Raw genomic sequence first — 14,161 nt, forward strand, 5'->3', positions numbered from 1 at the left:
TGGAAAATGTACCATGGTTGGGTGTATGGTTTTTGTTCACAGAGCCTACAGAACCACATTTATTTTTTTAAGCATCAGAAAGTCCCGTCGGAAGGAGCAGGATGGCACCACTGTCACGAGTCATGATGTGTGTTTTTCTCTTATATCTGAGAATGAGAACTAAAACAATAAAAACTGAGCCCCAGGAAACTTCGAAGGACACTGACCGTGGTGCGTTTCCTGGGCTTAGTTTAGATGACGAAACAAGGACCAAAATAATGTCTTCCAACGAAGAGGCAGATCACACAGCTGCTTCTTGCTGGAGTGTCTGCAGAAATCTTCCACAGCTATAAATATACGATCTTCTTCCTTTGGCCAAATCGCCGCCCCCATTTTCCATCTGCTCTCTGGAAAAAGCTGTCACTCCGTGTGCGCGGTACCCACGGGTGTGTTAGCAGACATGTCCCTTCCTCCACATTCGCCAGCGTCCGCATTTCATCCTGTGGATCCGGATTAGACAGGAGTGCATTTAATAGACCCAGAGAGCTTGCAAGAACTTGTCCTCGTGTTTTTGGAATAGGGCTGTATATCTCGCCAATGTTTTCTCCCTGGGTTCCAAGCAGCCGTTAACACAGAACAGAGATTTATTTGCTCCAGAGGTAGAATCACATCTGCGAAATCTACCTCGGTAGCATTGGCAGTGGTGTTTTTAATGCCGTTTTTAATACCCTCCTGTCAATACTTGGAATATGCTGAAAAGCCCCAGGCAGCAGCATGCTCTGGAAGTATTTATGGTTCCTATATGTTGGGTGCCAGGGAGGCGAATGTTTAAAATCACAATTCCACAGATAAGCCAAACTCCTAGCCAGCCAACAAATATGTGAATGTTATCTCCCACCAGTACTTGGAAAATGGGTTTCGCTTGCCAGCTTTGACCTAAACATGTCTTGTGTAATGAGACAATAACTGACATTGTTTTTGTTCAAATCAAGTTAGTATATTGTTTCATAAAATAAATGAGGGGAAAAGTTCCGACCAGCGATCACTCCATTACCCCTAGAACTGTCTAGAGTAAGGGAGCCTGCTTGGCAATGTCCAGGCACAAGAACGAGGGAAACCTGGAAAGGTCCCTCCAAGGGCCACCTTGTCATCCTGATCGCACGACCTTCAGCATGTGGGGCACAACTTATCAGGGAGTCTCTGCTGTGGCTATTTATAGCTACAGAGTTATCCTCCCAGGATCACCCTGAGCTGCACGGGGTAATGATTTCATCCAAAATCCTCTTAGGACGCCAGAGTTCCCCTGGACGCTGTGGGGCTGCACGGGGGGAAGGTAATGATAAAATAGCATAGACCATCGGCTTGCGTGCCTTCATCGTGCCTCTCCTGGACGTGGCACTCACAGAGTGGCAGGTACAGCAGAGATTTATGACACACACATATCAGGGCAGTGATAGAAAGACATTACTCCCAAAGGGGTGTTATTCCATAGTAGACGTTTTAAAGGATGCCATGGCGTATCGTTTCTCAAACTGTGAACCACACTGTGGTTGTTGGGTGTGAAATCAATTTAGCCGTCAGGAGCAGTTTGGGTTTTGCCGTCTTTTGTTTTGTTTGTTATTCATTCATTCATTTATTTATTTATATTTTTTGTCTTTTGTCTTTTTAGGGCCACACCCGCAGCATATGGAGGTTCCCAGGCTATGGGGTCTAATCGGAGCTATGGCTGCCGGCCTACGCCAGAGCCACAGCAACGCGGGATCCGAGCCACGTCTGCAACCTACACCACAGCTCACGGCAACGCCGGATCCTTAACCCCCTGAGCAAGACCAGGGATTGAACCCGCAACCTCATGGTTGCTAATCGATTCATTTCCGCTGTGCCACAATGGGAACTCCTGTTTTGTTTTTAATGGAATAGACTAGAAAAAAGAGAAAAGAATGGCAGTTATCAGTACATTGCACATTGGAAACATAACTTACTTCTGTAACAAATTGTTAGGTTGTACACACATATATGCATGTAATATTGTGTATGTAGGTGTGTGTGTGTGTGTGTGTGTGTGTTGTTGTTGTTGTTGTTTTTTGGGCCAGTGGCTTGATGTGGGATCTCAGTTCCCAGACCAGGGATTGAACCTGGGCCTTAGAGGTGAAATCCCTGAATCCTAACCATTACACCACCAGGCAACTCCCACATATATATGTTTTTTGGTGTGCGCTCGTTTGCACATAATTACTGTGGGTTTCAGACCAAAAATGATGAGATATATTTTAATAAACTTAAGTGGCAAAAAGTATAAGAATGTGTCACTAGCCATCATGGTCTCAGGTTTCTTAGTGATAACACATTTGGTCTAAAAAAATACTATCTGAGGTTTTTAGGTGGATGCAAAAGGACCCAGGGTCAGCAAGTAAGTCTGTCCTGGATTTGGGGTTATTCACCAGTGCTTTCCTTGGTTTCCAGGTGGTGGTTGGTGGGGCAGAATGGCACTACATCGCCACTCAGGGGCCCCTGCCACACACATGCCATGACTTCTGGCAGATGGTGTGGGAACAGGGAGCCAACGTGATCGCCATGGTCACCGCGGAGGAGGTAAGGGGAATGGCCGCACAGCCATCTGTCCCTTGGGGGGGGGGGGCAAAAGATGGGCTTTGTGTCAGCGGCTTTGCTGTCCCCTCCTTCCTGCCCCACCTTTTCTCTGCAAACCCTCTTCTCTCTGATCTGCCTCTTTTTTCATTCCTTCCTTCCATATAGCTTTGTTTTTTTCTCCAAAGGTAATTGATTGTTGTGTCCCATTTTCATCCAGCTTTTAAGGCTTATCCTTAGATCACCATGAGCTAAAATCAAACAAGTAAACAAACACACAAAAACGAACCAGCTATCAGTTCAGCCAGCTCACTTGTATATGCCAAACAAAGCACTGATCTTTGCACTGGAGTTCGAGAACTTTGGGCGGCTCTGGATAATCCGGCATGTATGCCCAGGCACGGCCAGCTCACATGCCATCCTGCTTATCAGCTGAAAAGAGACCAGAAGTGGTTGTTCCTGTAGAAGCCTCTATTCTCTGGGGAGAGGAGGGAAAAAAATCTTTTTCTTCCTTTGCCAAGTCAAACATAAATTTTCGCTGGTAACTAGAGAACTCTCTGTGGTGTTACAAAAACTGGCATATACAACCAGTCATCCTAGCAGTTTGCTTGGAGTTTGCTGTCTTTAGGAGAAGTTTTGTGTTTCTTCTCTTGTCAGGTTTTTTTTTTTTTTTTTTTTTTTTTTTAGATTTTAACCACTTCCTTTTGTTTCTTTCATTAAATTTTATTTTCTTTTATGGCTGCACCTGTGGCATATGGAAATTCCCAGGCCAGGGGTCATATTAGAGCTACATCTGTGACCTACGCTGCAGCTTGTGGCAATGCCAGATCCTGAGTGAGCCCAGGGATCAAACCCACCTCCTCATGGGCACTGTGTCAGGTTCTTAACCCACTGAGCCACAACAGGAACTCCTTTCATTAAATTTTAACCTATGTTTTAAAGTCATTTAAGGGACAAGCTTCATCCTTCTTTTAAACCATACTGATAGTATTGCATACCTGTTTCCTAACAATTTTTAAAGGGTAGGGAATAGAAAGAAGTGAAAAAAAGTAATCTTCCTTTTATGGACTATTCTGAACAGGTGCTTTCCAGAACAACCCATTAGAAGGTAGTGGTGAGAGGACTTGGGCTCTATAAAGCCCATTATACTTCTCTAGGCTGATTTTCTATCCCACCTTCCCACAGAGAGTAAATGCTGCTTAAAAATCCTAGTTTTCTGGAGTTCCTATTGCGGCCCAGCGTAACAAACCCGTGAGGATGTGGGTTTGATCCCTGGCACTGCTCAGTGGGTTAAGGATCTGGCATTGCCATGAGCTGTGGGGTAGGTCATGGATCTGGCTCAGATCTGGTGTTGCTCTGATATAGGCAGCAGCTATAGTTCCAGTTTAACCCCTAGCCTGGGAACTTCCATATGCCAGGGATGCAGCCCTAAAAAGCAAAGCAAAACAAAAGAAAACTCAGTTTTCTTACTTTATTGAATTGCATCCGTGGAAGAGATGCATTCAACTTAATACAGTGTACCTACATCTGCGCTGCCCCCAGGGGTGTGGTGGTAAACACAACAGGCCTGATCCTTGTCCCCAGAGAGCCTGCATCTTAGAGGGATTTACAGTGCAAAGCGGAGAAATAAAGGCAGCTCAGAGACGGCTAAGTGCTGTGGGGAAAATGGAGCCAGGCAATGGGATGGGGGGAGCACTGGGGCGGGGGTTACTTCAGATGAGATGGCAGCCCAGGGCCCTCTGAGGAGGCTGCATATGAGCTGAAACCTGCATGACAAGAAGGGGCCAGGCTTCGGCACACAAAGTCCAGCGATCTGGGAGGCAGCTGAGGCTTCCAGTCTTTTGAAATCTGTGATTGATTTCGATACTCAGCAGTGGCATAGATTAAAGGCCTAAGATAAACCTGCTTTTCCCAGGATTATTAAATAAAAGAGGCAGGGGGCTTCTAACTTAAGAAGACTCCGTTCAACCAGAAGACTCAGGGAAGATTCCTTGTGCCACCCGAAGATGTGTCGCTTTGTGTGTGTGAGTGGGTCAGCTGGCGGGGCGCCTCTGGAGAGCAAGCCCCCGCCCCAGCCCTTGCCACCCACTCCCCCAGCTCTGTACCCTCCGCTCTTGTCTCCACCTGTGTCCTGCCCTGAGCCCTCTTCTAAGCCACCATCGCTCCACCCGCACCCCCACTCCTGTAATCGCAAAACCACGGAGGATCCCGTTTTGTAAATGGTCAAGCATGCACATCCTCAGAAAAGATTATCAAATCGAGGGAGTGAGGAAGGGGGCCTGGCCAGTTTCCTCCTGCCTCAGTGGTCAGTGGAACTAAAACAACGAGTGAGGCTGAAAAACGTGAGACTGACACTAGAGGATGGAGCCCGTGTCCGCGGTCCATGGGGTGTAGCGGAGGGAGCCCAGGGCTGACGGTGGAGAATGAGAAGTGGGACCTAGAATGATGACCGGGACCTGTCACTCTTCTGTTTAAGGTCACTTTGTCACCTTCCTGTGGCTTCCCACTGTCCATGACGTGAAATCCCAACCCTGTGCTGTGGAGCAGGAGGCCCCTCTGACCCCCTCTCGGCCATCCACGCTGAGGACCGTTCTGTTTTGTGAACACCCTAGCTTGTTCCTGCCTCTGTCCTTTGTGCTGGCTCTTCTTTCTGTCATGCACTTGCAGCCCTGTTGTGAGTCTTTAAAGTTTTCCATTGACGTAACTGTGTGGTAAATCTTATTATTGGGCTTGGCTAAAATGCATAGGATCTACTGTGATAGATGCTGCCCGATGCTCCTGAGTCAGTGACTTAGAAGCCATTTGCATCTTTTGCTGTCCTCAGACTTTAATAGGAAGAGGCTAAGAGCTTCCCCTGACTCATGTCCGATTTTGCTTCTGTGTGTGATTCAGGAAGGCGGACGAACCAAGAGCCACCGATACTGGCCCAAGCTGGGTTCCAAGCACAGCTCAGCCACCTATGGCAAGTTCAAGGTCACCACAAAGTTCCGAACAGATTCTGGTTGCTATGCAACCACAGGCTTGAAGGTCAAGCACCTCTTGTCCGGGCAGGAGAGGACGGTGTGGCATTTGCAATACACTGACTGGCCAGATCACGGCTGCCCAGAGGATGTCCAAGGATTTTTGTGTAAGTTTTTTCTTCCCCGTTGGGATTTTTAGCAGCAGCATCAATGGTCTTATCAGTTGGAAGTGAAATGGAAAGAGAGGAAACTTTCTCTTAAGTGGCAAAAGTATCATAACATTGAAGTATGTAATACTTCACAGAGTATGTGTAGAACAAAGGCTACTACATAGCATTTATCATATTCTTGTTACTTTTATGCCAATAAACTAAAACTATAGTAAACTAATTGGTTCTCCTTTGATATAGACCTTTAGCTAATCATTAATACATAACTAGTCTGGTACATGTCACACATCTGAACGTTGAAAACATTATACTAAATAAAATACCAGACACAAAAGGACAAATATTGTGTAAGTCTACTTATATATGAGTTACCCAAAATAGGCAACTTGATAACAATATAACGTATAATAGAGGTTACCAGGCGCTAAGCGGGAGGGGAATAGGAAGTTCTTGTTTGATGGATGCAGAGTTCTGTTTGGGACCGCAAAGAAGTCCTAGACCTGGACAGTGATGGTGGTTGCGCAACAGTATGATATACGTAACGCCACTGTGCACTTCATGTATACTTCATGTGATGTACACTTGTCAAATGATTAAAATGGTAAATTTTATCTTCTGTATATTTTACCGCAAGAAAAAACACAGAGCAATCAAGTAAAAAAAGATGTCTCATGGACACTTATATTTCAGAAGCCCCGTATTTACTATAGCAGTAAATCCCAGTCAGTAATTTTTCGTACCCATGATTAAAGATACTAAGAATTATTGCAATTGGTTGGTAGTGTTCGAAACGATCATTTTTTGATTCATGAACGCATACATAGTTTTTCAAGATTATCATTAGCTTAGAAACTAATTCACCCAAATCGTATGCAGTACTGTATTTGGACAACTGCAAACTGCGTGCGTGCCTACCACGTGCTGGGCACTGAGTCAGGCGCTTCAAACTCGGAAATGAAACACTCTTAGTCTTCAAGGCACGTCGCCAGGGGAAGGCAGGCCAATGATCACAGTCCGGGGGTGAGATCCGATGCTGCGGTCAGTCTGCCCCCCACCCCCCCTTCCTTTCCACAGTCTGCCTGAAACATCCTGCACTTGTGGAAAACCCCATTCCTTCCTGAGCCAGCTAAAAAGATGACCCAAAGGTTCCCTGCACACTGGTTATGCCTGCTGTGTTGTTGACTCACCCACTGGCAAGAGAGCTTGACCCCCGCAGCGGGAGGATGTTAGAGAAAGATTTTATTTTGAGTAGGGAGGGGAGGGGGGAGGAGAGAGAGCGCACAGGTTTTCAAGTACCTGGAAGTACCACTTCACACGTTCCGAGAGAGATTTCGAGGCAGACTTACTCACCAGCACAGGTATTTCATTTCCCACTAAAGTGATGATGGTCCTTGAGGAGCTGGACACTGAAAATAAGAAAGATGAGTGGGAGTTCCCATCATGGCACAGTGGAAATGAATCTGACTAGGAACCATGAGGTTGCGGGTTCAATCCCGGGCCTCGCTCACTGGGTTAAGGATCCGTCGTTGTCGTGAGCTGTGTGGTGTAGGTTGCAGATGCGGCTTGGATCTGGTGTTGCTGTGACTGTGGTGTAGGCCGGCGGCTGCAGCTCTGATTCGGCCCCTAGCCTGGGAACTTCCATATGCTGCGGGTGAGGCCCTAAAAAGCCAGGAAAAAAAAAAAAAAAGAAAGAAAGATGATTGGAATCAAAGGATCTAGAGCAAGATCTTGAGTGGGTTAGTGGTTGGCCTGAGGTCAGTTACCTGTAGCTCAAAATATTAGTAAGGAGCACAGTGATGTCTGCAGAACTTTCTTTCCTGATGACAGTTTTCTTTTTATTCCTTTCTGGTCATCGGTTGCTCATTGCTTTATGAGAGGCAAGATTCAGAAAATGAAAACAAAAGTAGATCCATTATAACACAACATTGTAAATCAACTCTACTTGAATAAAAAAAATTTAAAAAGTAGGTTTGTTTAATGATTGATTAACAGCTTTAATGAAAGATTGAGTTTGGGGAGTTCTCGTCGTGGCTCAGTGGTTAACAAATCCGACTAGGAACCATGAGGTTTCAGGTTCGATCCCTGGCCTTGCTCAGAGGGTTGAGGATCTGGCGTTGCCGTGAGCTGTGGTGTAGGTCGCAGACGCGGCTTGGATCCCGAGTTGCTATGGCTCCGGCGTAGGCCGGGGGCTACAGCTCCAATTCGATTCCCTAGCCTGGGAACCTCCATATGCCGCGGGAGGGGAGCAGCCCAAAAAATGGCAAAAAGACCAAAAAAAAGAAAAAAAAAAAGATTGAGTTTACAAAATGGTTTCAAATTTTTTTTTTTTTTTTTTTTTTTTTTTTTTTTTTGCTTTGCTTTTTTAGGGCCACTCACGGCATATGGAGGTTCCCAGGCTAGGGGTCGAATCAGAGCTACAGGTGCCAGCCTATGCCACAGCCTCAGCAACACAGGATCTGAGCTGTGTCTGTGACCTACACCACAGCTTGTGACAACGCCAGATCCTTAACCCAGTGAGCAAGGCCAGGGATCGAACCCACAACCTTATGGTTCCTAGTCAGATTTATTTCTGCTGCACCACAACAGGAACTCCAAAATGGTTAAAAATGTATTCAAAATTTTTAAATCAGAACCATTTTGAGGCCAGGCCAATCTAAGTTACTGAAATATGTAGAAAATATTTTTAAACAGTATAAATTTATTAATTTGTGTTTCTAAGAAACTCAGGTCTGGTGTGCTGGGCAGGGTCTTAGAAATGTTGGCTCTCTAGCTTTTGAAGAGTTTTAGAAGATTTTTGCCCGTGTTTAGCTTAGATTACCTGATGCACAAGAACTGGGTCAAACTGTCCTCCAGCCTCCAGAAGTCTTCACTGAGTTACAGCTTAAGGAATTTTATTAATATGATTGCTGGAGAAGGCATCCATTTAAATCCAGTCTCTGTGTGTCTTAGGAAATTCCATTTGATGGTGGCATCTGCTTTATTGACCAATATTCCTTTTATTTATTTATTTTATTTTTTGTCTTTCTTGCCATTTCTTGGGCCGATGCCCCAGCATATGGAGGTTCCCAGGCTAGGGGTCGAATTGGAGCTGGAACCTCAGGGCCTGCTACACAGCCACAGCAACACGGGATCCGAGCCGCGTCTGCGACCTATACCACAGCTCACGGCAATGCTGGATCCTCAACCCACTGAGCAGGGCTGGGGACCGAACCCACAACCTCGTGGTTCCTAGTCGGATTTGTTAACCACTGCGTTACGACGGGAACTCCCCAATCAATATTCCTTTTAAATTGTCTTAAATTTAGCACAAGAAAAACTTTGTCTCTTGTGTATGAACATTGCCTGCTATCTGAGAATGTCATGTCTTTTGCCCTTTGAACAGAAGCTGAAGGGAATTCCATGCTCGGTATTCAGCTTGTGTCTGGTACCAAGAGCAGCCGCTTTATCTGGTCACTTCAGAATGCCTTCCCTCTTTTGTTTCGTTCCATCTCATTTTACATCATTGGTGGTGGTGGTAAACGTTTATTTGCGTAAACGACCTCAGATTACTAATTAACTAAGCTTATAAAGGAAGATAGGAGTTCCTATTCGTTGTATGTAAATGATTTGAATGCAGTGTTTTTTCTTCAGCAGTTTGAGCTTCCGTCCTCATTGTGTTTCCCCCCCCTGCATAGGGGTGAGATTTTCTGAGTATTAAGAATTTTCAAATCTGCTTCTCTGAACCATCCATCTTCTGTAAAATCTCAATTACTAATTGACTTTTTCTGGTTCTTGGACTATTTGAGGATTACATGTATATACTCGTCTTTTTTTTCCATGATCATGAAAAAAAAAATCTTCAGGACGTGTATTGAGTAATCTTTCATTTGTGCCCAGTGGAGGCGTGAACAGTGCCCTGCACAGCCCTGTGGGACCAGGCAGATGTTGCAAAGGAACGGAGGTGGCAGGACATTTCCATCCGAAACATATGTTACCCCAAAAGAGGGGGGTTATTTTGAGCTACTCACATAACCACATGGGATTCAAGCTACAAAAACCAGCCCCTCTCCTCCAGGTCTATTTAAAAATCTAAAAATACAGTCAAGGAGTTCCCTGGTGGCTTGGTGAATTAAGGACCCAGTGGTGTCACTGCTGAAGCTTGAGGGTTTAATCCCTGGCCGGGGAACTTCCACCTGCCATGGGCATGGCCAGAAATAAAAATAAAAATGGAGTCAAGCCTCGGCTGACATTCACTCATTCAGTGAGGGGAGGAAGAAAGGGCAGATGGACGCTCTTCCCACCAGAAATTGGCTCTGACAGGCGGGCGTTTCAAGGGGACTGAGCTGGTGTTCTGATCCCAGTCTGTTAATAGTAGGAATTGCTGCAAGTAATGTCGAGAATCATCTGCTTGGGGGACTTTGGGATTTGCAGAGGGGAAAACAGAATTTAATTTTTAAAAAAAGAACTATTTAATTTAAAGAACAACTTCTCCCATGGACTAATTGACTCCCAGCTGGTCCTTTCTGGATCCAGGACTATACAGTGGGTACCAGCCAAATAATTAGTGTCTTGTAAGAACTGTAAATTATTGTCACTTAAAAAAAAATTCACCATCAGGGCTTTTTTTTTTTTTCCCCCTCCTCACTTATATGCAAAGCCGTGTAGGACTTCAGTGACAAGATTTGCATTTTGTCTTGCAGCCTACTTGGAGGAGATCCAGTCGGTCCGTCGCCATACCAACAGCATGCTGGAAGGCACCAAGAACCGGCACCCCCCCATCGTGGTGCACTGCAGTGCCGGGGTGGGAAGGACGGGCGTGGTCATCCTTTCTGAACTCATGATCTACTGCCTGGAGCATAATGAAGTGAGTCGTTCCCGGCTTCTGAGTCCTGCCCGGGGGCACCCCTCTACACCGTGCCCAGGCCTTCCCCCGTGCCCGTCCATTGCCAGGGCATTCTTTCCTCTCCCCCAACAAGACCTTTCCAGACCCGTGATGCCTAGTCGCGCTCTGACTTTGACAGCCTTCCTTGTCTTTTGCCTTTCCCTGCTCGGTGTAGCGCCCCAGGTAATAGAGAAGAGCTGAAAGTGTAAGGAAGGAAACATTTAGTAAGTCTGAGCTTTGCAGGCATCCCAGAAGTCTGTTTTGTAGACAGTCTGGTTTTATTGCGGGTCATTTTCCACAGTCGGTTATTCCATCACATGTTGTTGGGATGTGGCGTCACATGCGTCTTTCAAATCTGGGATGTTTTGGCCTCAATCCTATGTGAAGAGGTGTACACTCTAAAAACGTTTTTCATTCTTCCGAGGGAGGTTTTATTTGAGAGGGCGCTGTTTGCTCTTGTCCAGCGTGGCCGCGGGGTGGAGCAGGGCTGGTGCATCATCTCGGGACACAGACTGGACATTGGCTCTCCCTGCAGAGACTCGGACTGCGGTTCAGCGGAGCCCTTTCCTGCTGTAGGTCAGGGAGTTACACGGAGGGGGCGTTGATTTTGTGGAGATGAGGCAAATGGCAAGCAAAGGCCAAAGAACAATCCTCCTGCCTTCCATTCACATGGGACTTTCGCGGTTTTAAATGGCTTTCACTGTTTTGGTTCTTAGTCGGGCGTCTTCATAGCTGCAAATGTCAGTGCTCCTATTTTACAGATAAGGACACTGAGGTCCAGAAACAGGGCAGTGGCTTGTCCAGTGCCAGATGGCTCTTAAGCAAATGGTGCCAGGATTTGAAGCGAGGTTTCCCCCTGCCGACCCTACGTTATTTCCTGTCTTTTACTCTGCCTCCACACACCATGTGTCATTTGGTTCTAGTGCAACTTCCAAATTGTACAGTTTGGAGAAGCAAAGGAAACTTTTGAGGTGGTTCGGGAGTTTTAAAATCCGGAAATATTACGATGCTCGTTCCGCGAAGGAATTTATATAACCGTATATACAACGTGTTTACACAACGGCCTCCGTGGTTTGAAAATCAGGTTAAATACTGCATCACAGAGTTTGTTGTATAAAAACTCCTAGGAAAACAGTAAGTGCTGAGTTCAAACCTGCTCAAAGGGTTTTACGTTCCCTGCCTATAGAAAGCTAATTTTGGAAACTTTGAGTTGGTACCTGTGCATATTTGTGCTGCTCCAAAGTAGAAGAGGGGTTGTGGCCAAAAAGTGGCCTCTCGTTCAGACAAACAAGCAAACAGACCTTCTGTTGAAGAGCAATATGCCCTTCGGGGCATCCATGGAGACTGCATAACAGAAATGTCATCGTCTTCTTTGAGGTTTTATCTTTCTGTCTCACATGAGATTTCTTGATCGGTTGCTTCCCTGTTCCTTCTAGGAGTCTCTCGAAGTTTCTAGTAGAGGGGACAGCTTGCCGCTAAGTCTCAGACCCCCTTGGTGCTGGGACGATGGACTCAGACACAGCGGACTCTGGCTCGTGTGGCTCGAGCGTATCCAAGCTCCAGTGGGGGGGCACCGAGGGGCCCCCAGGGGAGGAAGAAGGGCCTCGTCATCCCCTCCCCACGAAGAGCTCTTCTCCCCCCCCCAGGCACTTTCTCTGCCAACTCCCCTCCTCTCCTCCTTCCCCCTGCACTGCCTCTCTGCTCCCCTCCCTCCTTTTCAACTTGAGAGGCTGTCCTGCGCTTCTTGTCTGACACGAAGGCTCGCTCTGTTCTGAGAGCCCTTTGGAGACCCATCAAAGGCTGAGCCTCAGGAAGGCGATGACATGAAGGCTCATTGATCACCAGATGTTCTCCTGGCCCCGTGGAAGAGAAACAACACATGCCAGAGCCGGCGTGGAGCGGACGGAGGCCTCCAGCCACCAGGGCCCTGCGTGGGCGTGGGGAGGGTTCAGGGTGATGCCATCCTCTGTGTGTGTCCAGACAGAGCGGATTTCCTCAATGCCCAGTTGCATGCCAGAACATTCTTTACGGGAACGTGGTCAGTCCAAAAAGGACTTCTGTTCCCATTGATAGTCAAAGATAGCGAGATGACTCATGTTTTTCACTTCCCTTCCCCGAGCACAAATATAGCCAGCCTTATCGCTCCCGTTTCCCATAATTGCTACTGGGAGATGGTTAGGAGAAAAAAGTTCCCTACTTGTTCTGCTTCAGGCCTGGCTAGTAAAACTCCAACCCTTATAATTAGGAGAAGCGTGGAACCGTGTTTGTTTATATTTTGAACCAAAGATTTTGCTAAATCAACATGAAATTGGGTGTGCCATTTTTCTCCTGTCTAAATATTCCTGTTTTCTTTCCATGGCTTCTGGATTTTTTTTTTTTTAATTTTTTTCTTTTTTCTTTTTCTAGGGCTGCACCTGCAGCACATGGAGGTTCCCAGGCTAGGGGTCGAATTGGAGCTGTAGCGCCAGCCTACACCACAGCCACAGCAACGCAGGATCCGAGCCGCGTCTGCAACCTATACCACAGCTCACAGCACACCAGATCCCCAACCCACAGAGCAAGGCCAGGGATCAAACCTGCAACCTCATGGTTCCTGGTCGGATTTGTTAACCACTGTGCCAACTCCAGCTTCTGGATTTAAGATACGTTATGTTATTCGGAGTTCCTGTCATGGCTCAACAGTAACAAAGCTGACCCGTCTCCATGGGGATGGGGGTTCGATCCCTGGCCTCACTCAGTGGGTTAAGGATCTGGAGTTGCTGTGAGCTGTGGCGTAGGCAGGCAGCTGCAGCTCCAAATCGACCCCTAGCCTGGGAACTCCCATATGCTGCAGATGTGGACCTAAAAAGACCAAAAAAAGGTACTTTATGTTTTCATCTGTAATCCAGAGAATTTTAATTTTGTCAGTGAAATGCCTTTTCTTTTTCCTGGAGCAAAGATGCTTACTGTGAGGGCAAGGAGCTATGTGGTAGGAACTGGTGGGGCCTCTCCCCCGCTGTCCTGAGAGTGTCTCTGTGATTCATTGCTTTTGGTCACTGAGTGTTGGCTGTGACGTTGGTTTGTGTTTTTTTGGGGGAGGGGGCGTGTCCTTGGCGTGCAGAAATTTCCAGGCCAGAGATCGAACCCATGCCACAGCAGCCACCTGAATCACAGCAGATCCTTAACCCACCAGGGAACTTTAATGCTCATACATTTTTTTCAGAAAGCACTGGTTTCATGGCTTGCAATCCTCTCTCGGCCTCCTGTCCCTGATTAGTTAAGTTACTCAAAAGGTCAAGTTCTCACCAGCCAAAGAGCAAGAGGTCTTGATCTGGCTGCTTTTCTGAATTGGTTCATCTTCCTTCAGAGATAAGGGGGGAGGAAATATCTTCTAAGCAAGATGACAAGCATCGATTCCCTCCTGATTCCTTGGGTTGGGAACAGTGGACAGCAGACCCTGTGGGAGTGCGTCTTCGAGGCACCTGGGACTCCCACACTGAGGACCAGGGAAACCTTAGCTTGTCTCCAAACTGCCCCCCATCAGCTAGTATGCTGTCCTTGGGGCTGAGTCTTACAGGCTATTGAGATGGAAATGATGGAGGCAGAGATGGAGGGAGGCGATGGTT

At 46.7% G+C, this 14,161-nt stretch overlaps 1 protein-coding gene across 1 annotated transcript in view; it reads left to right on the forward strand.

Moving 5' to 3' along the window:
• Positions 1-14,161, forward strand: part of PTPN14 (protein tyrosine phosphatase, non-receptor type 14) — a 134,231-nt gene that overhangs the window by 110,103 nt on the left and 9,967 nt on the right. Inside the window, 3 exon segments of the mRNA XM_003130398.6 lie at positions 2,443-2,571; positions 5,458-5,692; positions 10,375-10,538. Coding sequence (XP_003130446.4) covers positions 2,443-2,571; positions 5,458-5,692; positions 10,375-10,538 — 528 coding nt within the window.

This window comes from Sus scrofa, chromosome 9 (genome assembly GCF_000003025.6).
Source record: "Sus scrofa isolate TJ Tabasco breed Duroc chromosome 9, Sscrofa11.1, whole genome shotgun sequence".
In the NCBI taxonomy this organism is placed as follows: Eukaryota; Metazoa; Chordata; class Mammalia; order Artiodactyla; family Suidae; genus Sus; species Sus scrofa.